The 27,659-nt window shown below is 42.1% G+C and overlaps 3 protein-coding genes across 4 annotated transcripts in view; all 3 read left to right on the forward strand.

Annotated features, from left to right (window-relative positions):
* LOC117820336 overlaps nucleotides 1-4,528 on the forward strand; it is a 21,363-nt gene extending 16,835 nt beyond the window's left edge. Inside the window, exons 11-15 of the mRNA XM_034694064.1 lie at nucleotides 436-614; nucleotides 1,108-1,268; nucleotides 3,021-3,186; nucleotides 3,275-3,390; nucleotides 3,971-4,528. Of these exons, the coding sequence (XP_034549955.1) occupies nucleotides 436-614; nucleotides 1,108-1,268; nucleotides 3,021-3,186; nucleotides 3,275-3,390; nucleotides 3,971-4,048 (700 nt within the window). The 3' untranslated portion in view covers nucleotides 4,049-4,528. The remainder of the gene's footprint in view (nucleotides 1-435; nucleotides 615-1,107; nucleotides 1,269-3,020; nucleotides 3,187-3,274; nucleotides 3,391-3,970) is intronic.
* Nucleotides 4,529-6,741: 2,213 nt separating this feature from the next.
* Nucleotides 6,742-12,617, forward strand: LOC117820276 (interleukin-10 receptor subunit beta-like). The gene is made up of 7 exons (XM_034693999.1): nucleotides 6,742-6,866; nucleotides 8,095-8,215; nucleotides 8,618-8,811; nucleotides 9,011-9,165; nucleotides 9,794-9,944; nucleotides 10,054-10,196; nucleotides 11,236-12,617. Exons 1-7 carry the CDS (start codon nucleotides 6,794-6,796, stop codon nucleotides 11,578-11,580), a joined length of 1,182 nt encoding a protein of 393 aa, XP_034549890.1. The 5' UTR covers nucleotides 6,742-6,793; the 3' UTR covers nucleotides 11,581-12,617.
* An 867-nt stretch (nucleotides 12,618-13,484) lies between these two features.
* il10rb (interleukin 10 receptor, beta) lies at nucleotides 13,485-27,214 on the forward strand. 2 transcript variants are annotated; one of them, XM_034694243.1, is made up of 8 exons: nucleotides 13,485-13,657; nucleotides 17,942-18,071; nucleotides 22,163-22,350; nucleotides 23,264-23,424; nucleotides 24,819-24,975; nucleotides 25,285-25,442; nucleotides 25,587-25,738; nucleotides 25,966-27,214. In XM_034694243.1, the coding sequence occupies exons 1-8, from the start codon at nucleotides 13,603-13,605 to the stop codon at nucleotides 26,183-26,185; spliced, it is 1,221 nt and encodes a 406-aa protein (XP_034550134.1). In that variant the 5' UTR covers nucleotides 13,485-13,602; the 3' UTR covers nucleotides 26,186-27,214. The 2 variants fall into 2 exon arrangements, with proteins under 2 accessions (XP_034550134.1, XP_034550135.1); XM_034694244.1 differs by having other exon boundaries at nucleotides 17,945-18,071.
* Nucleotides 27,215-27,659: the final 445 nt, after the last annotated feature.

The following is a 27,659-nucleotide window of genomic DNA, read 5'->3' on the forward strand; positions in this document are numbered from 1 at the left end:
TTTATATTTTACATTAATATTTATATTTAGAAAGAGAAATATTGCTCTAAATGTAAAGAGTGACTTTTAAAAATTCAAACTACGTTTTTTTGACGTTCTGAAGCTACATGTGGAGAATTGTTGGAGTTATTTTCAGTGTGCACATCTTTACAAACAACGCTCTACATAGCAGGAGTCGTTTTGATCTCAATAACTTTCTGTTCCGCCTGAGCAGGATAACCTTTGCGTTATTAGTCACACGTTTTATCAGAGACAGCCATGTGTTTCAGTTTGTCTGAAGCTGCTGACCCATCATCAGTTTCATTTTCAAATATTCAGAAACAGAATTTAGAGTCTGCAGAGTCAGCTGTTTGAGCGAGAGACCATGACTCAGACTGATACCTGCCTCAGTTTCTGATTTACTCAGGAGTTTTCTTTATTTGTTTTCTCTCACAGCAAGAGGAAGCCGTGGAAGTCAGTGGCTGCGTGTTCTGAGCTGACGGCCGGACAGACCTGTAACCTGACCCAGGTCTTCAAGAACCCGTTTGATTCCTATATGGCCCGTGTGCAGGCCTACACCACCAGCCAGACCTCCAACTGGACTGGGTCTGCAAACTTCCAGCCTCTGACCCACAGTGAGACTCCTTCATCACAAACATTAATCTAAAATTAGCATGAAATACTCTCCCAGCGCACCACATGATCTAAATAGGCCACGCCCCTAAATTTACGTCACTTTAAGCCTTAAAATAATTCAGTTTTATAAAGTTCAGCCCATACAGATGTCATGATAAGAGAAATGAGTACTAGAGACTTAAACTGGACACATCAACATGGAGTTCTCTGGGGAGTGACTCATTTTAGGAGACCGCCTCTAGTGGACACTTGTGGACAAACTTACAGTTTGCATCATTAGCTTCATTCTTTAGTCTGGATGTCTCATCTTAAAGTAGATGAAGCAGAGACATGATTGATCCATCCAGAGAGGATATGCAGAGTGCATAATGTCAATTTTACTCACAGTACATTAGTCCAGTAGTGATCCTGTGATATGCTCTATTATTAATATATATTGAAACAGTATATAGATCATTATTGATCCAGATGTTTGGTGTGTGTTTCTCTCAGCTGTGTTAGGACCTCCTGGCCTGTCGGTGTCCGGCTGTGGAAACTGTCTGAACCTGCAGTTAACTCTCCCCGCCACAGGGGGGCAGCAGCAGCAGAAGCAGCTCAGAGACCTGTACAGTAACCTGGACTTCCAGGTGAAGAGGACCAGAGATGGTGCACAGGTGTGTGTTATGTTTTTACCATAGACTGTATAAACTATGGACGTAGTATCCGTGACATCGCCCATCTGTTTCTGAGGGACATAAAGAGGCGGAGTTTGAGCCTTCTCGCCAACAGCTACAGTGTTCCTGCCTGTCAATCAAGTCAGCTGTGCCTCTCATTGGAAGACTCGTAATCTTAATAGCTTTGAAATTGCAGTGTTAGAAAAAAATTCACCCCCCGTACAGTGTGTGCCGATCCAGAAATGAGCTATCCAGACTACACTCTTCTTTTGAACCAGGCTGTAAACATGTTTATTTCTGCTGTAAAGATCGTCTTCTTTGAATGGGTGTGAATGTGGTTTCCGGTTCTTCCGGAGCCAGCCCCTAGTGGACAATCGATGAACTGCAGTTTTTAGTACTTCCACATTGGACTCATATTTTGAGACCGGAGGTTGCCGCTTGGTTCGAACGTTATCAAAAACTTGACTGAGAATATTTCAAAAATGGATTTAAGTTCAGTTCTAATATTTAAAGACATATAATAGTATGTACATGTGACTATAAAAATCATACGTCGAAAGTGTTTGTTGATTTGGGTCACCAGAAGCTTTAAAGGTGACATATCATGCAAAATGGACTTTTTAATGGTTCTCTACTTGAAATATGTGTCCCTGTCTACAAACCCCCTGAAAAGTAAAAGAATCCATTCTGCCCCTGTTCTGATTTCTCCACCTTTCTGTAAATGTGTGCTGAAACCAGCCGTTTCAGTTTTCAGTGTTTTTCATACGTCACAACGCCATCCGGTCTGTAACAGGAAGTCAGAGCTATCCAGACTACGCTCGTCTTTTGTACCAGGCTGTAAACAAATTTATTTCTGCTGTAAAGATCGTCTTCTTTGAATTGGTGTGTATGTGGTTTCTGGTACTTCTGGAGCCAGCCTCAAGTGGACGCTCGATTAACTGCAGTTTTTAGCACTTGCAGGAGTTTGGAGATGTTTTTTGGTGCTACTCCATTTCAAGAGCTAGACAAATAAAATCCTAACATGAACAGAGAGCCGGTGGAGGGAGGTGAGGATGGGGGTAATGTGCTCTTGCTTATGGTACCAGTTAAAAGACGGGCAGCAGCATTTTGGACTGACAGGGTGGTCTGGTTAACGCCAACATAAAGAGGCCAGTCGTCCAGACGAGTTGACATAAAAGCCTTAAATGGTAAAAACACAATTGACTACAGAATTGATCAAGGATGTGATTAATAATCTAATCAGATTATTCTCACAGTGGACTTTCCCTCCTCAGATTACAGTAAACTGCAGCTTTATAACAAACTCTGTCGTTTCCTTTCAGTTTGTTTTTCTCTCATCTGAAACTGAAAAGTTAAACGAACTCTCAGATCAGCTCTGTCTCTGCTGACGTGGTTTTCCTCCGTGTGGTTTCCGTCTTGTCTATCTCTCAGGCAGTTCCAAGAAACTCTCTACGTGTTTGAAAATAACAAGGATGTAGGATGTATGTGATATATGACAGGCGTGACAGGATGAGGTACGAGCACACAGAGCAAAGACAGGAACACAGACGTCAGTTCCTCCTGAGGTTCCACAGAAAAAACTGTTACAGGGAGATGAACAGAGAGAGAAGAGCGCCACCTACAGACTTCTCCAACATGTTGTCACTAATACTGTGTGTTTGTGTGTGTGTGTGTGTGTGTGTGTGTGTGTGTGTGTGTGTGTGTGTGTGTGTGTGTGTGTGTGTGTGTGTGTGTGTGTGTGTGTGTGTAAAGTTTGTGTTGAGTGTTGCGTTCACAGAGCAGGTGGTGGTCTCGTACCTGCAGACAGGTGTGGAGTACTGTGTGAGTGTCAGGGTGAGCGCTCGGTTATCATCCACGTCTTTGTACAGTCAGCCTCAGTGTGCTTACACCAGCCCGCCCCCTTCTGTACACACACCAGGTGAGACACACACACACACACACACACATATACACAGGTGCATTGTGATTCTCTGTGTCTGATCTGCGCTTGTGCTTCTGTTTCTCAGTGTTGGCGACCTTCGGCCTGATGGGGGCGCTCTGTGCTGTGTGTCTCGTCTTCATTTGTTTGGTGATCTACAGAGGTGGGCGGAGCTTCAAGAGATGCCGTCTGCTTTCACCTCTGGTATCTTCCTAAGTAAGGGATCATGTACAGTGAACTGGTGGTTAAACAAATGAAACATCTGGGTCCTGAGGCAACCTCTGGTCTCAAAATATGAAGTAGCTAGTCTCTCTATCGGCACATACTGTATGGGGGGGTGAATTTTTTTCTAACATGACGGTTCATAAGATATTAAGATTACAAGTTTTTGCCCAAATAAGGAGATGACTGACTTGATTGACAGGCGGGAACACATAGCTGTTGGCTAGGAGGCTCAAACCCCGCCTCTTTACGTCACACTTTTTTGGATGAGTTCAACATTTCCAATATGGCTGCTGCGGATGATTGGCTTGAAAACAGCGCTCAGGAACAGATGGGTGACGTCACAGATACTACGTCCATTATTTATACAGTCTCTGTGCTCACCCTGTCGTAACAACCAGCTCACTATACATCTTTCTGCTTATTACCCAGCTACCATCTGAAGACAGATGTATAGATGATTTAAGATGCAATAATGAGACATAGGGTTTGCCTCTATATATCATAATATATAGTTTTCTGTCTCTCTTTGTCTCTCTTTTCCTCTCTTCTCCCCTGCCAGGATGTAGAACGTTCCTGTCCTGATCTTTACGCTACAACTTCATTAACTCAGCTTCACGAAGACGACTCAGCTGACTGACCTACGAGCTCTTTAGGCGTCATGATGGAGCTGACCATACTCACCAACTAGCCTCATGCTAATATCGAAACAGGCAAAGAGGCGGAGCTGAGGTCAGAGCCTAGACGCAAGGCTAACGGCTACAGCGCACCCACCTGTCACTCAAAGAAGCCACACCCCTTATTATAACTTTAGAACCTCTGCTTTGAGATTTCTCTTTACTAATGAACATGGAGTCCAAAAAACTGCTGTTCTCAGAGTGTCCACTAGAGGCTGTCTCCAAAAGTGAGTCAATCCACATTTAGCCCCATGTTAAAGCTGGGGTTGGTAATCAGATTGAGATACACTTTTTGTTATACTGGTTAAAATGATCTTTATGTCCCGATGGCGATTAATACATAATGAGCAACAAAAAGCTGCTATCTACAGCCGGAGTAAACCTGAGAAAACACCAACCAATCCCTGCCATCAGGAGCCAAATTATGAACCCAATCAAACCCTGTCCTGCCGTTCTGCCCACCTCCTGCAAAGCGTACATTTCATGTTTGTTTGTGTTTAGACGAAGTCCTGAGGAAATGCTACATTCAAATTCGTGCTAGTTTTCCATAACTACCAACCCTAGCTTTAAACTGTGCAGCAGAATTAAACATGTTTACAAGCTGGATGAACTCTTGTTCCTCTCTAGCTCCTCCCCCTCCTCCAAATATGGTCACTTCTGGTTCTGAAGACAAAGATGGCGACGACGTGAAATTTTCTCAGGGTTTCAAACTTAACTTCACAAACCAATGAGTCATGTTGCTGTGAATCTGTCCTCATGGGTTTTACTGTTTCGATGTGGGAATATTACTCGACCTCAGGGACAATAAAAGAGAAGAATATAAGGAACAGCTCTTAATAATGAATTTGTTTGCTTACTGATGATGATGTTCTGTCTCTTTGAGGTGGAATATGTGTGAATAAAAGGATGTAGCAGGAGAGTTGTTATGGAATTAGCTTTGAAACAGTAATTAAGTGTAAAACTGTGTTTATATGATGGCCTTCATTTTGTGAATAAAAACTGTGAAATGTAAAAACAAGTTAATTCACTGTAAATAAATCTGATTTCATATCATACATTTCTGTTGTTTGCATCACATTGCAGAGGCTGAAGATTACAGAAGGTGTATTAACGTGTTGTTTTACAGTGCAGGTTTTAACGTGTTGAAGCTGTTTCTCTATATGAAAACTTGTGGCGTGTGTTTTCTGCCAAGTAGCAACTTAATTAGCTTTGTGCTAACTGTGCTCAAGTTAATGATCCCTCAGTCTCACAGCTCAATTAACAAAACTGACAAACAAGGAAGAAAAGTTTGGTGAGAAAATCACATTATTTACTGTCACCACCAGGTGGCGCTATGAGATAAACCAACTACAACCAAACAAGAAGTCTTCAGCCTGGTACTCTTATCATACATGGAAAGTTTGGATCAGATTGAAGCAAATTCAGTAGAGTGTTAGACCACTTCCTGTTTCGTGAAATGCACTTCCTTGTTTTGGACACTAGGGGCATCGTCCGTATATTTATGGATCTGTGAAAAACGGTCACATATGAAAGTAGAAATGAGGCGTGACAGTCTGGGTCCTGAATGAACCAACAAATAATTATACAGGTAGGAGACAGAGAGGGGAGGGGCTTAATGCTGAATAATCCTAGGGGGCGTTATCAATCTGTCTTTGATGAGATAAGATATTACTTTATTGATCCCCGGGGGAATTCGGTTGTTGCAGCAACCCAGACATAAGTACAATTGAGAATACGTTCAAATGAGTAAAATAAAATAAGTAAAAATAAAAATAGATGCAGACAGAATACAAATTTACAAATTTAAGATATGTACAAATGTTACAAAGGTTACCCACACACTGAAACATCAGATATTGAGACTTTTAAACTCAGTCTGGCTTTTATGTAGGGTTTAACAATTTTATTATGTACCTTTTACTGCTATATTGATTTAAATGTTGCTTTATTATTTTAGTAATTTTAACTGTTATCTTATTCTATTTTTATTTATTTATTCATTCATTTATTCATTTTATTTATCTACTCAGTTTTATTAATATTATTAATATATAGATATTTCCAACTCTTATCCTGACCCTTTTTAAATCTATTTATTTTAACTATTTGTATTCTTCATTCTGATGCTTTAACTTATTTAAATAACTCATATTTTATATTTGGTGTGCATTAGTCTCTATTTTTTTAATGTTATTTTAATTTGTATTATTATTTTTTTTTATTATTGTTGTCATTATTTTATTTCTGGTTCTTTCTTGTTTTTTAATCGCTGTAAAGCCCTTTGGGTTGCATTTGATTTGCAGAAATTAATAAATTTTTTAAATTTCTTTTTCAGAACTTCATTTTGCTACCTGTTTTATTTCACTACAGAAGATAATACTTATTTCTAGACTCTCTGCACATGCGCACTGAGCTCTACAGGTGTTCAACAACAGTCATAAAACGGTCATGTGATATATATAGTTTCTTTAGGGGAGTCAGAGCAGGTGTGTGTTACTTATATTATTTTCTGCAGCTGATTCCTCGAAGCTCATATTGTTTCTGAGCAGGAAGACTTTCGTTTCTGAGCAGGCCCCGCCCCCTATAATGCAGGCCCCGCCCCCTAACAGCCAAAGAACAAGGAAGCACTCACACACACACATGTAAACACACACAAACACTCTCTCTCTCTCTCTCACACACACACACACACACAGTGCGGAGGACTTATGAACCTGGTGAAGAAAATGTCGGTGTGTGTCTTCTTCATGTTGACGGTTTACACTCTGAGCGGATCCTCAGGTAACCTGTTGCTCGTGTGTGTGTGTGTGTGTGTGTGTGTGTGTGTGTGTGTGTGATTATTTTACGCCTCCACCGGGTGTCACAACGTGTTGACAGTTTATAGATCAGATAAGTAAAAGCCTGTTTTGTAGAGATCATGTTGAAGTTTAAACTCTTTACTTTTATTATTTCTGTGTTGAGTTTGAAATGTTGAATCTTTAGGTTTATTTTTAAACCCTGAGTTTAAAGAGAGTTCTATAAATCATGTTGTGAGAAGTGTAAAGCTTCCGCCAACACAGTTTCAGCTTTATCATTTTCCTCCGCATTTAACTGTGATTCAACTATGATCTACATGCCTCTGTGTGAGTGTGTGTGAGTGAATGAGTGAGTGTGAGTGTGTGTGTGTGTTTGTGTGTGGTGCTGATTTAGACTGAAATATAATATTAAAATAAATATAAATTAAAATTAGCACTAATAACAGGTGTTGAAAACAAAAGCAGGTTCAGTGTTTACAGGTGGTCATATATAAACTAGTTTGTGCATGAAGGTGCAACCACTAATATTTATTTGTACTGTATGCCTCTGAACAAAATATCAAAGTTAACAATAAATAATAATAATCATAATAATAATAATAATCATAATTATACGTTTATTTAAAACATACTTTACATTTGGAGCAAATCTCAAAGTGCTAATAATAATAATAATAATAAATAATAATAATAACAAAGAAAATAATTGTACCAATGATAATACATTTTATTTATAATGTACTTGACATTTAGAGCAAATCTCAAAGTTCTAATAATAATAATAATAGTAACAATAATAATAAAATGATAATAATATTTAAATCATTATTATTTAAAAAACTGATATTAGTAATAATAATGTTATACTTTATTTATAACACACTTTACATTTGGAGCAAATCTCAAAGTGCTAATAATAATAATAATAATAATAATAATAAAGAAAATAGCTATAACAATGATTATAATGATAATTATAACAATGGTTAAAACAACAATAATAACAAATTAATCAATAATGGTAATACTAACAAAGATAATAATCATAACAATGATAATAATGATAAAAACAATACATTTACTTTATAATGCACTTGAAATTTAGATTAAATCTCAAAGTGCTAATAATGATTATAATAATAATAATTTAAAAAAATGATAATAATATTTAATAATAATAATAATGATAATAATATCTCTCTGTACCTGGTCAGTGGTGTCAGGACTCCGCCCTCCCTCACCTGTCCAGCTCACTTCCTTCAACATGGACCTGGTGCTCAGGTGGGATCCACCTGAAGGAGAGGCAGGTGATCTGCGCTACACTGCCCAGTACAGGTGAGTTTACACTGTGACCTCTGACCTCTCTCTGGCTGATCCTGCTGCACAGAGTGTTTAGATCTTTTAATTGATCCTCTCCTCTCCTCTCCTCTCCTCTCCTCTCCTCTCCTCTCCTCTCCTCTCCTCTCCTCTCCTCTGCTCTCCTCTCCTCTCCTCTCCTCTCCTCTCCTCTCCTCTCCTCTCCTCTCCTCTGCTCTCCTCTCCTCTCCTCTCCTCTCCTCTCCTCTCCTCTCCTCTCCTCTCCTCTCCTCTGCTCTCCTCTCCTCTCCTCTCCTCTCCTCTCCTCTCCTCTCCTCTCCTCTCCTCTCCTCTGCTCTGCTCTGCTCTCCTCTCCTCTCCTCTCCTCTCCTCTCCTCTCCTCTCCTCTCCTCTCCTCTCCTCTCCTCTCCTCTCCTGCAGCACTGTTCTGCTGGCGCACAGAGCCCTGGGGTGGAGGCCTGTGTGTGTGAACACCTCCCTCCACGAGTGTGACCTGTCTCACCCGAAAACCCCTATTACTGTGTTTGGGACGTACGTAGGACGGGTGAGGACAGAACGGGGGGAGGAGAGGTCAGACTGGGGGGAGAGTGCCAACCTCACTTTGGACAAACACAGTGAGTACACACTGAGGTTATTACAGGTCAAGTAAATTCAATATCAGGTTTTATTTAGTTTGGAATTTTTGTTTTCAGGTTAATCTGAATTAATTTCCAATGCTGCCGTGCTCGTTTTGGCATTTTACATAAAACTCTTAAAAACATGATTATTTTAATTTGCTAATAATTTACATTTTCTCCTCCTCTCTGCTCTCAGCCATCATTGGGCCGCCCAGTGTCTCTCTCCTCTCTCACAGAGGAAACCTCGACGTGAGCATCACCGATCCACACTTCTCCATCTCATCGCTCAGGACTGTTTACAACTCCCCCACTTACAACATCACCTACTGGAGGGATGGACAGCCTGAGAAGGTTCAGTTAGAGACACTCTCTGTTTTCTCTGCACCAGGGTTGTCTTTAATAAGAGACTTTCCCACAGTGGATAGTTTTGAACGTGTGATCTAGAATCCTCTCTTTACAGCGGCACACACTGAACCAAAGTTTCAGAGAGAGGAACTTGTAGTTTAAAAAGTCAGACTAAGCAGAAGTTCTCCATCAAACCTTCCTTAAAAAGAATATTAGAACAGAAAACCTCTTCTCGTTAAAGCTGTGTTTACACTGCATGAACTGTTACCAGGAACCAGAACAGGACTCAGACAGTTACAGTTCTGGGACCAGGTTCTAAATTCAGTCCCAACTTCTTTATTTAAAGCAAGAAGGGTATTTTTTGGGGGGAGGTCTTTGCAGAACATGTCTGTCAGGTGGAGTTCAGGTGTGTCACGTCAGGAGAATAATGGTTCCTTAGACCTCGTTTGAAACCGACAACACCAAACTGTTTAGTTCCCTGTCTGTAAACAAGTTTAAATATATACCTGCTTTAATAATGTAGATCTAACAAAGTGCTGGGTCAGATCTGATCCTCTTGCTGCAATTGCTGATGAGCCTTCATACCTACTGCAGATCAGACCTCACCTTGCTCCCTCTCTGCTGCCCCCTACAGGCTGTAAGCATCCCCAACATCCAGCAGAACCTGGTGGTTTTAGATAAACTGGACCCCTGGACCAAGTACTGCGTCCAGGTTCAGATCCACGTAGAGATGAACGTGAACCCAAGCAGAGCCAGCAGGATTGTCTGTGAGACCACCGCCAACAGTAAGACCCACAGGATGTATTTGTTGAGTCATCGTTGTTGTTTAGCATACCTGCCTGGTCTTTCTGTCATTCTGATCTTACAGACCTGATGAGTGTTCTCTGTCTGCAGGGGAGGAGGCTCCGTGGGTTGTTGCTGTGGTGATTTTTGTCTTCATGGCGATGGTGATGACTTTGATTGTGCTCTCAGTCGTGTATCGCAAAAGGATATCACATTTTCTCTGTCCAAAGGTTTCCCTGCCCCTGCACTTTGAGGTGAGTCCTGCAGTTTCTCAGATTGTTATTTTTAGAGTCTGACAACATTACAGAAAAGATCGGAACAGAGAGAGAGGAAGATGGTTACTTAACCAGAAACAGCTGACACACTGTCATCTTTGACGAGTGACTTGCTGATAACAGCTGTTTGTTCATTCTATATTCTTCTAATGAAATGTCCATTTCTTCTTGATCTTCTCTCAGTCACAGCGGTACCGCTCGCCATGTTTATTGTTGTTTATGTGTAGTAGGATTCTACAGCATGCACAATTTGAATTTGTTAGATCAGGGTTTTCCAGGAGTTTCCCTGGACATGTGACGTTTTGCACCAGCCTCGCTTTCATGGCGCAATTAGTTCATTGGCCAACTATTTGTAATAATAATAATAATAATGCATTTTATTTATAGGTGCCTTTCTTGGCACTCAAGGTCACCTTACAACATTAAAAACAAACAAAGTTTAAATAACAAACAGTAAATAAAACACAATTTAAAAAGTCTTAAGTGAATGGACAGAGGAGTTGTGGTCAGATGGAGTAAGCCAGTTTAAACAGATGAGTTTTGAGTTTGGATTTAAAATGTGGGAGTGAGTCAGTATTACGGAGGTCAGGTGGGAGAGAGTTCCAGAGCGGCTGAAGGCTCTGCTCCCCATGGTAACAAGGCGAGCAGGGGGGACAGTGAGGTGGATGGAAGAGGAGGATCTGAGGGTGCGGACGGGTGTGACAGTATGGAGGAGGTCAGAGAGATATTGAGGGGTGAGGTTGTGTATGGATTTGAAGGTGAGGAGAAGTATTTTGTAGTTGATCTGGTGTGTGATGGGGAGCCAGTGGAGCTGTTGCAGGATTGGTGTGATGTGGTGGATGGAGGCACGTGTAGTCGTGCATGCGGCTATCGCTCCGGCCACATGGGCCGTTCCATAACGGTATCTTAAGACTAATGGTCCCGTTTCTGTAATGGCTGGACGTGCATACGGGCCCAAATTTTTAAGTACTGGAATTAACCTGAACCAAGAACCTGATCAGTTTCTCTCACCCTCCAGCACCTGCGAGCTCCACTCGACTCCTCCATGTACCTCGTCATGGACGACTCCCAAATACCTAAGGAAGTCTGCCACCCTGTGACAGTGGTGACACATGGGACTGCGGAGGAGGAGCGCCTCCTGCAGGCAGACAGGACTGAAGCGGAGGAGGAGCGCCACATGCAGGCAGACAGGACTGAAGCGGACGTCTGCCACCCTGTGACAGTGATGACACATGGGACTGCGGAGGAGGAGCACCCCCTGCAGGCAGACAGGACTGAAGCCGAGGAGGAGTGCCCCCTGAATGCAGCAGGGAGCAGCTGCAGCAAAGAGCAAGATATCATGGAAGGGGAGGGTCTGAAATAAGGGATCTCTTAGCTGGTGTCAGCAGCCTGAACTAACTGCTCAGACTAAGTGTTAACAGATAGCATTGCTACCCAGCAGTGCAGAACCGCCACAGAGAAACTGTGGATGTATGGCAGCAGGTTGAAGTTGGACTCTGAACTTTGAGTTTATCAAACAGAACATTTTATTTTACTTTTGGATTTTGAAAATCTTTATTGTCCCCAAGGGGCAATTTTCTTTGTGTTCCAGTTCAACATTTTTGTGCGCGAATGTGTTTAAATAACAATAATAATAATGATAATAATAATGATAATACCCCCTAATGAACTGTTTACTAATGCTTAGTCTCCACAAAACATAGATTCAGTTGGAAATAATGATGTTGACCTTTCTTGTTAACGTTTGTGAGACTTGTATAGAGAACTTGAAAATTATGTGTTATCCTGCCAGGTGCTACATACATCCTATTATAACTTTATTTATACAGGACCTTTTAAACAGAGGTTACTGCATGCTCTGACAGATGGATGTAAGGCAAGAAAACCAGGTGATACATGAAGACAGAAACAGACTGAGATAATGTTACACCTGAGAACTTCTTACCTGGGATCTTCAAGAACTAAGAACTTTGTACTTGTGTTAACTTTTAATTTACCTGTGTCTCCATGTTGATTGTGATTTCACTTGTAATGCAGAGCGGTTCCAGGTAAATGTATCCGTGTGTTACTAGCAGTATTTCCACACATCTCTCCATCACCCACAGTAAACATATCTGTGTGAGAAACAGCTGCTCAGCCTCTCAGAGAGGTCACTCTCTGGAGAACACTCAGATTTAATGATCTGTTAACTTTAAACACACATTAAGACATAATCACAGAAGAAGAAAAAGACAGCAGGGAAGGAATCAATGCACTAACATATGATGGAGTACTGAGGTTGACCTACTTACACATGGACAACACTCAGGTACATTATATGCAAGTATAACATGAAGAACTGTGACTGATACAGGTGTATATTTGACCTTGTTACATTTATAATAAAGGGGGAGGAGTCTATGTGTTGTGTTTCTTTAATTCAGAGGAATGATATCTGTGTATGTGCCAAACCAACAGGTGGCGGCAGAGCGCCTTGATGCTGTTTCCCCTAGCCCGTTAAAAAAGGAGATCTAATTTAAAATAATTATAAAAAGAAAAGTTTAGATAAATAAAAAAACAATACTACTTATTCATTTTAAACTAAATACACAACTAAATAAACAAAATAAACAAAACAAACAATTCAATTCAACTCAACTCAACTATTTATATAGCACCTTTCATACATTCAAGCATGCTTCACAAAAGAACAGAGACAGAAAACAACAGTAACAGAAAAAATGATACAAGACTAAAACAAGAAAGGAATGTGATATGATGTACTTTAAAATTTGAATCAGATAATCTAAATCAATTAAATTAAATTAAATTAAACAAATATTAGAAAAATTGAATAAATAATTCAAAAGGAAAAGGTAGACAAATAAACAAAATTAAAAAATGATGCTAACAATTTTTAAAAAGTAAGCCTTGAGTTCACCTTTTAAAAACACACAGAGAGTTTGCTGTTTTGATGTCCAGAGGCAGAAGATTCCACAGTTTTGGTGCATAGAAACAGAAAGCTCCTACAAAGTGTTTATTCATTAATTATTATTATTATTATTATTATTATTATTATTATTATTATTATTATTAGTAGTAGTAGTAGTAGTAGTAGTAGTAGTAGTAGTAGTAGTAGTAGTATTTTTATTATTATCATATATTTTTTTATTAATTTATAAATGTATTTATTTCTTAGTTTGTCTCCCTTCCAATGTTCTGTTCCCTATAATGTCCGGTAGGTGGCGGTAATGCGCCTTTAAGCTGTTTGCCAACCGACATTAAAACAAAGAAGAAGAAGCATAAGTGGGCGTTCCTCTCAGTCTCGAGGTGCCGAGCCGAGCAGACCGGAGCCCGGAGAGAGACATGAACACCTGAGGCAGTGTACCTGTCCATCACCTCCGTCATGTCTGTGTTCCTGTGGGTCTGTCTGCTGACCTGGAGCCTCTCAGACTCAGCCGGTGAGTTAAAGAGCCTTCAATGTTTGCATGTGAACGTTTTAGAGCCGTCTGCTTTGAATAGAGACATGCTAACTCTTTAGCATGGAGGTGAAACTACATCCTGTTATTATATTTTATACAGTCTATGGTTATTACTGACACATTCTCCAGACAGCTAGCTGTGGTTTTATTTAAAGAGGGTACAGATCAGGACGACACTGTGCCCTGATGATATACAGTGTTAGATATAAAGTGTCCTCTCAGGTGTTCTGTGCGGTAACGGGTGTTTGATAGGTCGGTGTTGTGTTAGCATTATGCCGGTTAGCTAGCTAGCTGACTAGTGAGAGTAGTTTCGATCAACATTGTGTCTGTAACCTGAGAGAACACTCAGTTTGTTTGACTTTGAGCACAAAAAACAACACAGATGTTTACATTTAGTGTTAATATCTCTGAATGAATCCTCACAGCAGAGAACAAGCTGATGACATGTTGCAGAGGTAGAGAAACAGAAAGTGTTTTTATGTTTGTTTTTAATCTGACAAATAGTTCATCCTCCATAACAGAGATTCACAAGGTAGAAGAAAGACATATTTGTGTGTTTTAAGATTAATGATTAAAGGTCAGATTGAAAGGAACAGAAGGGAAAGGGGAAGAGAAAGAATGATGAAGGGAGATGAAAACAGAAAACAAATGTTTCATCATGTCTCTCAAAGATCCTAAAAATAAACCCTAAAGTTAGTCAGAGCTTTAAAGTGATGATCCTGTGAAACCAGCTGTTTAAAGACACTCTTTAGTCACTCATTAAAACCTGAGGATATTTCATATTCCTGCTTTTATGATGATTTTCAAAATAAAAGTCTTTTTTTTCAACTTTATTTGTAGAAAATTATCAACATTTTAGACAGACAGTGTGATTACACAATAACATAAAGTACAAAAATATAGAATAGACATCAGTGTCACATCTGAATGTCAACACCCTTCCCCAACTACCACCCATCACAAGGCCATTCAACAATTACAGAAAATAACAATAGCAAATACATACATACATACATAAATAACAAAATAACAAATAAGTGGGAGAAAGTAGTATTAAGGTATAGATGCATTAGATAAAATAGATAACAAAGAGTAAGTTAAGATTGCAAACATCAGTCCTCCAACTCTGAGGAGAAATCTACAGAATGTATATATTTCAAAAAGGGAGTCCAAGACTCATGAAATGTTTTCACTGAGCCTATAAGTTTGAACCTAAGCTTCTCAAGCTTCAAATTATAAAGCACCTCACGGATCCAATGAGCGTGTGAAAGGGGGGCGGGGGAGCCTCCAATTGAGGAGAATCAACCGACGAGCCAGCAGGGTGGTGAATGCCAAGGCCTGCTTTGAAGTAGTGTCTTTCAATTGTACTTGATGAATAGACAGCGGGTCATTTTCGGACTGTTCTTTCAAACAGCCCCCAGTGTTAGAACCATAGACTGTATATATAAAGGACAGCGTCGCTCCGCCTTTTCCCATTGTACGGTTTTGAAGCCAAAATATCCCGTTTCAGAACGCAGACATCTTGTACATTTTCTGCAGCCAGAGTCTGCGCAGTAGGGGATTTGTGTGTTTCCACGGTAACAAGCTCCGCCCTACAGCGTACCGTCCCGAGGTCTAACCATAGACTGTATAAAATATGGACGTAGTATCCGTGACGTCACCCATCTGTTTCTGAAGAGCTGTTTTGAGGCCAATCGTCGGCGGGAGCCATATTGGAAAAGTTGAACTTGTGGTGGTTATACTAGGGGGTGGAATTTTCACACCAGAACAGGGGAGGGAGGAGAAGAAGACTTGAGGTTGCAGTAATCAATGCGACTTGTAATAGAAGCATGAATTAAAATTGACAAAACAGTTAAATAATATCTCCACATCACCACAGCATACGGATGTGAGAAACATTCATACCACGCGTGTTTATTTTTTAAAGTTTGACCGCAGCTCCATTCAAATGAACGGGGGGGTCAGAGTATTTGACCTGTACTGCAGCCAGACACAGTTTTAGTGGCAGCCTCACTTCGAGCCAGGCGAGATGACATCCATTTAATATACAGTCTATGGTCTGAACTAGGGATGTGCATTTTAAGTTTTTCCCGTGATCGATTTTTGGAAATGTTAACGATCAATTATCGATTAATTGATTAAAAAAAAACAACATTATTATTCTTACGTCAAAAACAATGCCAAATACGTTGTTTTCCCACTAAATTATATTTTCTACAGCAACAAAATGCAAATAACTGACAGGATTGAATACGGGTACATGTTTGAAACTCAGAATATCAACGATCAGGCTCATAGAAATATTCTATGCGGACATAATCTTATAAAGTGAAGGCTCATAATACTAACAGAAAAGTACTTCAGACTCACAGGGTCCAGTTTTCTGTCTACTCATTCTTATTGAGTAAAATAAACATGTACGTGGTCAGGTGTCAGGCGGGAGTGCAACTGGGTCATAATCAGTCCAGCAACAGAAAAGCTCAGACGGCTCTGATGTTGCTGGTCTGCAAACATAGTGCACCTGAATTTCCCACCTGTTTGTTGCCTTCCTATCCAAAGGTGGAAATGTCCTGTTTAAAGTTGTCAACCTTTGTGTTCATGTTGTTGGCAGCAGTTTTGTATTGATCCTCTTTAAAAAGCGCACGTGGAGACCTGACGCGCAGCTGCAGCCGCCAGCTGAGCGTCTCCGCTGTGCGCAACACCTTTAACAGCTGATTCACATCGAAACATGCTTTAAACTTCAAACACCTCCCTGATAGCTGAGTGTAATATGAGACCACATGATGTTTGTTCCACGTGACGGAAAATTGACAACAAAAATGTGTGTTTCGAGTAATTTCTTAACAATCAATTCATCGATAATCGATGAATTGTGGTCATCCCTAGTCTGAACGCAGCAGGACATGAAGACAGTGTTAAACATGATAGTGATGTAGATTTGCCTGTGTACTCAGAAACCAAGAATGGGGAAGAGGAAACGGTGGAAGGGTGGATAAGATGAGATAGTCCTTCACTCGCCCCACAACGGGGAAATTCAAGTGTCACAGTAGCAAAGTAGACAGTGCAAAAAAAAAATATAAAGCAAACAAGAGCCTATAAAGTAACAATTATTAAGAAGTTATTAGCAACTAAAATGAAAATGAATCATAGGACAAGTAGCAGAAGATATGAGGCCCTCGCACTCATCTTCCCTAAAGTTACAGACATGGAGCGATCACATGAGCACCAGTCTCCTCTATCTCAGATCCTCCTGCATCAGTCCGTGTGTTAACGTTCCTTCCCCATTCTTACTCTTCAGCTCTTCAAGACATCCTCTGACTCTCTGAAAGCTGGCTGCATGCTCTGATGGCAGTATGAAATACCTCCCTTCACTGCTCTTCATTGAATAAGAGGCTCATGTTATTTGTTTCATTTCCTCTTTCCCGACTCTTTGAAACAGTCTGGACTTATCTCTGCTTTTGAGACTTTGCCTGAAGAGATACATTCTTTCTGTTTTGATCTGACAATCAGGCACAAAAAGGAAGAGCACACCACATTTGGTGAAGTTTTCAGGAGTTGAGTGAAATATGAAACATGTTCCAACAGGAAGAGGCAGGCCTGCTGCTATTGTTTTGGTCACTGCAGGGGGTTTGTGTGTGAGGGTAGTGCATAAGGTCAGGGCTGAGAGCTGCACACAGTGGATGCAGGTTTCTGTGGCCATCATATTTGTTGTTGTGTGACTCTTAAAGCCTCACGGACTGTTTTAGCCGCTCGACCACGGCCCAATGTTTCCTCAAATCCACCGCAGTTAGGAAAATAAAAGAATGACAATGGCTAAACGTCAGGAGGCGGTCTGAGCAGGAGTGGAGTGGTTTTGTTGAACATGTGTGGGCCAGACTCAGTGTTTCATTTCTGATTGGTTAGATAGTTTATGTCGTCATAAATCCCGGCCTTCTTTATCATAGCGTTAGAACGGTCTCAAAAACCTGACAGAGAATGTTTGAAAAATGGATTAAAGTTCAGTTCTAATATTTGAAATATATATTATAGTCTGTAAATGTGACGATAAATATTATAGGTAGAACGTTTTTGTTGATTTGAGTTACCAGAAGCTTTAAAATGTAACTCCTCAAACCACAGAATTTAACTCTTTCCTTCTTTCTTGTTGGAGTATGAACATCCGATTGATCGACAAAGGTTGTGGGTGTTCAGACATATTAGATCTGTAAATGTAATCATCAGTGTGTGTATGTTTGTATGTGTGTGTGTGTGTGTGTGTTTCAGCAGGAGCAGAGCTTGCCTCTCCTCAGGACGTCTCCATCCTGACTCTGAACACAAATTACATTCTGACCTGGAACTGGACCACGAACTCTGCGGACGCTCCTCATGTGACCTTCACCACCGAGCACATCCCGTAAGACCTGTCTCACAGACACACACATGTTTTGATATTACACACACGTCTCAGTGACACATGTTGTACTGTGAAACATTACAAGACAGAGAGTTGGCGTGCTCACTCACAAATATTATTAAAAAACACTTGTTGCTGAATCTCACAAGTACACACGTTTTTCCAGCGACTCTCGCTGTTTTTTTCTTCTTCTTCTGTTATTTAATGCAGTTAGGATTAGGGGTGGGAATCGAAAACCGGATCTGACTTGGAACCGGTTCCAATTGATCAATTCCATCGGAATTGTGCACCTCAAATGTTATCGATTCTTCTTGACGATTCATTTCCCAGCGTGAGTCACGTCGCGGTACGTTGCATTACGTCACACACTCTGCGACGCAGGACTCCTTCAACCACGAGGAAATTCAAAGTATGGTCCTCCAGGCTCCAGGACGTCCAGGGTGCACGTGGCCGAAAATGAGGCACCAATAGCATGTAAAATACCTCCGCGATGACCCCCGAAGGAAAAGCGTTTTTCCTCTCAATATTCAAAGTATGGTCCTCCAGGCTCCAGGACGTCCAGGGCGCACGTCCGAACTCACGCGGCCGAAAATAAGGCACCAATAGCATGTAAAATACCTCCGCAATGACCCCCGAAGGAAAATAGTTTTTTCCTCTCCAAATTCAAAGTCTTTTCCTCCAGGCTCCAGGACGTCCAGGGCGCTTACTGAACTCACGCGGCTGAAAATGAGGCACAGATAGCGGGTAAAATACCTCTGCAATGACCCCCAAAGGAAAAGCGTTTTTCCTCTCAATATTCAAAGTATGGTCATCCAGGCTCCAGGACTTCCAGGGCGCTCACTGAACTCACGCGGCTGAAAATGAGGCACCGATAGCGGGTAAAATACCTCTGCAATGACCCCCAAAGGAAAAGCGTTTTTCCTCTCCAAATTCAAAGTCTTTTCCTCCACGCACCAGGACGTCCAGGGTGCACGTCCGAACTCACGCGGCCGAAAATGAGGCACCGAGAGCGGGTAAAATACCTCCTCTGTGACCCCTGGAGAAAAAAAAATGTCCTTTCCAAATTCAAAGTCTTTTCCTCCAGGCTCGAGGGTCCACGTCCGGACTCACGCGGCCGAGAATGAGGTCAACCTGTTGTTCAGTATGTTCAAGTTGAATATGTTCATGTTCAGTCTTGTGCAGACATCATTTTGGAAAACATAAAAGGGTTCCTTTTTGGTGTGAAAGACTGTAGGACTACTTTTTTCCCCCTTCAAAAGAACACTCAGGAATCGTGAGGAGAATTGATAAGGAATTGGATTGATAAGCAGAATCGACAATAACATTGACATTGATAGAATCTTATCCATTCCCACCCCTAGTTAGCATTCTTCTTCTCTTGTTATTTAATGCGGTTAACAAACAGCTTCAAGACGCTCTGTAGCAGGCATGGCCAAAGTATGGCCAATTATTTATGGCCCCAAGCTTCCATCTTAAATTGTGTTATTTATAGCACATAACTTGATCACCTTCTGAATCATCTGTACATTTGCAGTTTCTTTCAAGCGCACAAACAAAACTAAAGTCAATCCAGAAATGTCTCAAAAAGCTTCATATGGACTACCTCTCTAAAGCCAAAGTACTGGGAATTCTTCAAGACGGCAATAAAGAAGAAACACAAGAACTCTTAAAGTTGACAGGTCTTCAAATTCAAGTTTTTATCATGATGTGAAAATGTTCTTGATGAACACTAAAAGTTCAGAAGACACAAAAGAGGACACAAGACAAGATCAAAAATATGAAATTGTGCAGAGAAGGGAAAATTTGGTGCTTAAAAAATTTTCAGAACTCAGGAAAATAATGACTTTGTTCTTAATATGTTGTCTGCTGGTCAGAGCAGTCTTAAAAACAACATGAAAAGAAGTGTGATGAAATCCAGATCGTGATCCTGCCATAGGAAAATAATGAGACAATATTTTTTCCCACATTGCCCGACTCTAATGAAAAACATTCTCCCCCAGAAGAAGATAAAGTTTGCTAATCTTTACATGGTACTTCCTAGTTACTGTTTTATTGAGAAAACATTTAAAATAATTGTTATTAGATAGAGATTTCATACAGTGGGGCAAAAAAGTATTTAGTCAGCCCCTGATTTTGCAAGTTCTCCTACTTAGAAAGATGAGAGAGGTCTGTAATTTTCATCAGAGGTACACTTCAACTATGAGAGACAAAATGAGAAAAAAAAAATCAGGAAATCACATTGTAGGATTTTTAAAGAATTTATTTCTAAATGATGGTGGAAAATAAGTATTTGGTCAATAACAAAAGTTCAACTCAATACTTTATAACATAACCTTTGTTGGCAATGACAGAGGTCAAACGTTTCCTGTAAGTCTTCTCCAGGTTTGCACACACTGTATCTGGTATTTTGGCCCATTCCTCCATGCAGATCTCCTCTAGAGCAGTGATGTTTTGGGTTCTGTCGCTGTGCAACACGGACTTTCAACTCCCTCCACAAATGTTCTATGGGGTTGAGGTCTGGAGACTGGTTAGGCCACTCCAGGACCTTGAAATGCTTTTTACGGAGCCACTCCTTCGTTGCCCGAGCGGTGTGTTTGGGATCATTGTCAAGCTGGAAGACCCAGCCACGTTCCATCTTCAATGCTCTCACTGATGGAAGGAGGTTTTGGCTTAAAATCTCACGATACATGGCCCCGTTCATTCTTCCCTTAACACGGATCAGTCGTCCTGTCCCCTTTGCAGAAAAACAGCCCCAAAGCATGAGGTTTCCACCCCCATGCTTCACAGTAGGTATGGTGTTCTTGGGATGCAACTCAGCATTCTTCTTCCTCCAAACACGACGAGTTGAGTTTTTACCAAAAAGTTCTATTTTGGTTTCATCTGACCACATGATATTCTCCCAATCCTCTTCTGGATCATCCACATGCTCTCTGTCAAACTTCAGACGGGCCTGGACATGTACTGGCTTAAGCAGGGGGACACGCCTGGCGCTGCAGGATTTGAGTCCCTGTCAGCGTAGTGTGTTACTGGCGGTAGTCTTTGTTACTTTGGTCCCAGCTCTCTGCAGGTCATTCATCAGGTCCCTCCGTGTAGTTCTGGGATTTTTTCTCACCGTTCTCATGATCATTTTGACCCCACGGGATGAGATCTTGCGTGGGGCCCCAGATCGAGGGAGATTATCAATGGTCTTGTATGTCTTCCATTTTCTTAGAATTGCTCCCACAGTTGATTTATTCACACCAACCTGCTTGCCTATTGTAGATTCACTCTTCCCAGCCTGGTGCAGGTCCACAATTTTCTTCCTGGTGTCCTTGGACAGCTCTTTGGTCTTGGCCATGGTTGAGTTTGGAGTCTGAGTGTTTGAGGCTGTGGACAGGTGTCTTTTATACAGATAACCAGTTCAAACAGGAGCCATTAATACAGGTAACGAGTGGAGGACAGAAGAGCTACTTAAAGAAGAAGTTACAGGTCTGTGGGAGACAGAAATCTTGCTTGTTTGTGGGTGACCAAATACTTATTTTCCACCATAATTTACAGATCAATTCTTTAAAAATCCTACAATGTGATTTCCTGGATTTTTTTGTCTCATTTTGTCTCTCATAGTTGAAGTGTACCTCTGATGAAAATTACAGACCTCTCTCATCTTTCTAAGTAGGAGAACTTGCAAAATCAGTGGCTGACTAAATACTTTTTTGCCCCACTGTATGTAACTTTTATGATTACTAAGTCTCAATAGGAGCCACTGGCCCTGAGGTATTCTGACAACATCATATGTGGCCCTCTTTGAAAAAAGTTTGGACACCCCTGGTCTTTAGCCACCGTCTGGCGGGAAAACCGTATCACAACCAGGCACCGGTGAAAACAATGAAAAAAGTACTTTCAAAAAGAGACACTATTCACTTTAACTCTTTGATTTTTAATAAGTGAACATATAAAAATCATATCCCACCCCTCAGATGTTTGTCTGTGTTTGATGCTGAAAACAGATTCAATCCGTTTGTACTGTGCCGTCACTCTTCAGTTTGAACTGGTGTTGATTTACTGAACTCATTTATTTTATTCTTCTTTATTCTCTTCACATGTGGAACCAGGGCGTTCAAGCTGGAATTGAAAAAAAAAACTGAGTGGTACACGGCGTGCAAGGACTCGCCGTACAAGTCGTGCGACCTGACGGCGTGCAACCTGTACTACAAGAGCATCCACTTCCTGAGAGTCCGAGCCAGCGTGAACGGGAGCCACTCAGACTGGGTAGAGATAGAGTTCTGCCCGGATACAGATGGTAAGAGAGAGGAGGGGTGAGGCTGTGTTTTCAGTTCAAGGAAACAAGTTTCAGTCTGAGGCGTCATGTGAGCTCAGGTGAACCACAAACCACCGATCACAAGAAAAACACACTGACAGCAGAACAAGGTGTTCCACCGCCGAGTGTGAGGTTCAGATCAGACCGCCGTGTTTTCTTGTCTGTCTAAAGCAGTCCTCGTTGACGCAAGCCCTCTGTACACAGATGGTGCATGTTCATGATACTAATGCAGTTATGGATGTTTTTGTGCATCATGAGGTTCCATGCATGAGTTTCAGCAACGTGACAGGGCCTCTGTGCGTTACAGAGAAACACTAAACTGTAAAAATTCACCTTTTATACAAACTTAGGTAAACAACTGAAGAGTAGAGGTGCAGCTGGGTCTTTGGATACAAAGGTCTTTGGATACAAAGACCCAGCTGCACCTCTACTCTTCAGTTGTTTACCTGGCTCTTTGTATCCATCACAGACTTTGGATCCTTCAGGCTTGTGAAGGCGGTTCTTCAGCCAAGTTGGGTTGTTGACAGAAAGATATTTGCCTTGTAAATTATTAGTGTCACATGTTGGCTACTGTGTGCGTCAGAGTTTTTTTTTTTTTATGGACAGTTGTGGTTTTGATCAAGTTCACTTCTACCCATGCAACTACCCCTTCACAAGAAGAAGAAGTTTACTCTTCTGCAATATAATATCAACACATGTCCCTGTCAAACCCTGTCTCTAACCCTTCACTGAGACTCTGTTACACTGCAACCTTTCAGCTAGTCCGTCCTCCAGCCTGAAGATGTTGAGTTAGCTGGAAGACCAGAAACAAAGCATCCATAGTTATTGATATCAGCAGCTCTGCAGACCTGCCCCTGATCCCCCTGCTCCTGTGTCTCTACCTCTGTCCTGTTAGCGAATGTGGGTCCTCCGTCCAAAGTGGATCTGTCTCCTGCAGGAAGTGACCTGGACGTCTTAATAACTGACCCTCTGACCAGCAAAAACACCTCCATGAGGGAACACCTGAAGGAACTGTACTACAACATCCAGTACTGGGAACAAACCGAGGACACACAGGTGGGAGACACACTCTGAGGACACAGGGGTGGTACACACACTCTGAGGACACATGGGTATTACACACACTCTGAGGACACACAGGTGGGGGACACACCCTGAGGACACACAGGTGGGGGACACACTCTGAGGACACACAGGTGGGAGACACACTCTGAGGACACACAGGTGGGGGACACACTCTGAGGACACACAGGTGCGACAAACCCTCTGAGGACACAGGGGTAGCACACACTCTAAGGACAGGGAAGGACACATTTTAAGGACACAGGGGTAGGACACACTCTGAGAACACAGGGGTAGTAAACAAACTGAGGACACAGGGGGTAGGTCACACACTGAGGACACACAGGTGGGACACACTCTGAGGACACAGGTGTATTACCCACACTCTGAGGACACGGGTATTACACACACTCTGAGGACACACACTCTGAGGACACATAGATATTGTACACACACTGAGTACTGAGATTAGACTTTGTCTTTCTAGGCTCTGACCTGTTTCTGTTCCTGTTCAGAGTCTTTTTTTGTCATGGCACAGAGATCCTTTTCGAGCTCCTGTGGCAGCAGGAAAAAGTCCCCCGTCACTCTCTGCTGTTCACACTTCCCCTTTTCTCTACAGTTCCAGAGGACAGCTGGTGAAACCGTCCAGATTGCAAAGCTACATCACTTAGTCAGAGTTCAATCTAACACAAAGCTTCCTCAGTGTCTTACCCTCTGCAGTCAATCACAACACATATCCTAGTTTATCACTGTGGCCCTCAAAGAGCTCGTACAGGCGGGTCGAGTCCCCTGACAGCGGTCTGAGTCTGGTTGAGGACAGGCAGCCCTGTTGATGTTGACACCTGTCCTGTGTTTGTCTTCCTGCAGCAGATGTGCATAATAGTCTTAAAATATTTGTGTCCTGGCCTTTCTCCAAGTCACGTGGCATCGTCATCAGCTGTTTGTCCACTGTCCTATTCAAGTCTTCCCTCCAGTAACCGGTTCTTTGTCATCAGACAGGTTTTTGAGACACACCTGTTGGCTTTGTGAACCGCAGCAGCTAGCAGGAAATCACAGCGCCAGATAAGAACTGATGTTGTTGCTCTCACATGAGGTTTAAGATGCTTTCATGCACACACAGGAAACACCTCGTGAGGTGTTCAGGGTAACAGATATAAACCCACACACACCACAGACACACGGAGGAGGCTCTGCTGACAACACGCGAGAGACTTCTGATGGTCTGAGAGGTTTGACTGAAGCAAACAGAAAAATGAGAAGAATGAATAAAGCATTTAAAGTCTCAGACTCTGAAGGAAAAATGAAAAAACTGCAGGACAATAAACCTCGAGTCTCTCTTTCTCTCTCTCAGGTCTTTAAGTGTCTCTCTCTCCTCTCTGCCCCCTCAGGTATTGAAGCCTTCCTTTCTTGGAAGCCCTGTGAATTTGGTGACTCTGCCCAGCCTGAAGTCCTGGACCCTGTACTGTGTGAGGGTCCAGACTCGGGGCGATGACTTCTACAACAAGAGCAGCACCTTCACCCTCCCTTACTGCATGCAGACTCAAGGTGACACACTCACACCTGCCAGAGGGGGCACCAACAGACCAACACGTTCCCCCTGTGAATATAACAAGTGTCAGACGTGTTTCTGTTTCCTGTATGACTGAATCTCTCTCTCTCTCTCTCTCTCTCTCTCTCTCTCTCTCTCTCACTCACTCACTCACTCACTCACTCACTCACTCACTCACTCACTCACTCACTCACTCACTCACTCACTCACTCACTCACTCACTCACTCACTCACTCACTCACTCACTCACTCTCACTCTCACTCTCACTCTCACTCTCTATCTTCTTGTCCCCGTCATTTCACAGGTCCCCTCCCCTGGTGGCAGATCTTCTTGTACTTCCTGGCCTCTCTGCTGATCTTCTTCTTCCTCGTGCTGATCTGTCTCTGCTGCTCCTTTTATTGCTTCAGGGAACTGAAGTCCGTACTGTACCCGTCCAACCCACTGCCATCATACTTCAATGAGGTAGGACTCAACGTCCAACTGATCCTGGATCCATTCCATGTTTACTGATGTGGGATCAGTAACCAGATCAAACATGCATGTGACTCAGACTGCCACAGGCTATGAAACCTATGATTCAGTCTCACCCTCCTTTCGACCCCGCAGTACCTGCATGACTCCCCAAGCTCTGACGTCCCCCGCCTTCTGACCCCGGACTCTGAGTCAGAGCTGCTGTGTGAGGTGACTGTTTGTCCTCAGCCGGTGGTCCTGGAGGTCCACCAGCCTCCCCTGGAGGCCCTGCTGGAGCCTGACATCAGGTCTGTTTACAGTGCATGCCACGAGGGAAGGGAGGGGCTACTGTGTTTGATGATTCTAATTGTATTTAAAGAACACAGCTCAACTTCATAAGGACAGCTGCCCACCAAATGTCTGCACGCCAGTGATCAGATTGTAAAGGGTTAACACACAGATGTGGTGGTGTGGTTGTCATTGTAAGTGTGTCTCTCTGCTCCTGTAATTCCGTGTTGTGTGATTTGTTTTTCAGACACACCCGTCAGGACAGCAGCGGCAGCACAGACTCTGGAGTTTACTCCACAGAGGGCGGCTCCTCCACAAGGCACCGCCTCCCCCCATCCTGTGAGGGGAGTGGAACCTCCTGTCAGGACACATTTGACCCAGAACTGGTGAAGATGAGGGATATGACCTTTGGGATCGCAAATCAAGCGGAGATTCCAGACGAGGGTGTGGTGGATGTGAGTGTGTGAGGAGGAGGAGGAGGTTTGTTCACAGGTGCAGCGTGCCTTCGTCTTCACTGTGAAACAACCTGAGTAGCAAAAAAAACACACAAAGAAGAGTGAGAGACTCACACTGAGCATGCTCCTCTGCTGTGGGCACAGATGCTTCCGTTGATCATGAACCAGGAAGTGATTTCACATGTAGCCTGTGTGAGTGACTGGCAGCTGATGTGTGTAGCAGTGTAACAGTGCTTTTTATCTCTGAATAGCATAAAAAAGAAGAGCGACGACTCAAATGCAAACAGAGGAGTTTGTACATAAAGGACTTCATATTATCTCTGTGTTCCTGTGTGGGCGGAGCCTTCTATCTGGTCTTACAGAGTCTTGTGTCTTCAGTGAGTTTGATGTTCCTCAATCTGCAGATGATTCCTCCAGCAGAGATCCATCTGACTGTGACATGATTATAACAGCTAACCTCTGCACTGATGGATGCGTGTGCGTGTGCGTGTGTGTGTGTATGTGTGTGTGTGTGTGCGTGCGCGTGTGCGTGTGTGCTCTCATTATGATTCTTAAAGAATCAGAGCCGTCACTTTAGTTTGTATTTGTATGAAAGCGGTGTGTTTAATGGGTTTTAATGTTTCATGTTTTTATATTTGGAGATTATTTTTATTTTTATTTTTAAATATTATCATCATGCTTGTCTGCATTATTCTCCTCTGACTTACTCTTAACAGAGACATCAGTGTGTCTCTGTGTTCTCTGAGCTTCATTACTTTGTGTTAAACTTGTCAGGGAGACATCCAGAGACGTGAGGGGAGTTACAGAGGTCAGTTTAATTAACAAAGAATCTTAAAAAATGGTAAAACACACCCAGAAAGTTGATAAATTCAAATATCAAATAATGTGGAAAAAGGGTTGATTTACAGGATTGCTTCATCTGTGTTGCCTCAACATGTTGCCGTCTTTGTTGTTGTAAAATCTGTGTTTCAATGCAACAATCTGCAGCTTCTGTTTTAATATAAGATCATACTCATGTAATAAATTGGCTTTAAAAACAAACAAGTGGTCTGTGTGTGTATTAGTGTGTGGATCCTGACCTCTGCAGGTAAGAGGTGACATCATGGGATGGTGAGGGGTTGGTCTGAATGCAGGGTGTTCAGAAGCAGTCAGTCAGATGGTCTATGGCAGGGGTTCCCAAAGTGCGGGTCGGGAATCCCAGGGGGGTTAGAGTTAGTTAACAGTTCATTAAATGAAGCATCAGTAGCAGAACCACAAATTTTCTGCATACCAGCAAAATTCTGTATAAAGCTAAATTTATTCATTTCTAGCAACAGTGGAGATCACATGTCTTTGGGGCCTATATTTTCTTGGTATCGCAACTCTTTCACACCTTTATTTTTAGGGGGTTGCAAGTCTTTAACACCTATATTTTTAGGGGGTCACAAGTCTTTGGAACCTATATTTTTGGGGATCGCAAGTCTTTGGGGTCTATATTTTTAGGGGG

This window comes from Notolabrus celidotus, chromosome 10 (genome assembly GCF_009762535.1).
Source record: "Notolabrus celidotus isolate fNotCel1 chromosome 10, fNotCel1.pri, whole genome shotgun sequence".
Taxonomy (NCBI): Eukaryota; Metazoa; Chordata; class Actinopteri; order Labriformes; family Labridae; genus Notolabrus; species Notolabrus celidotus.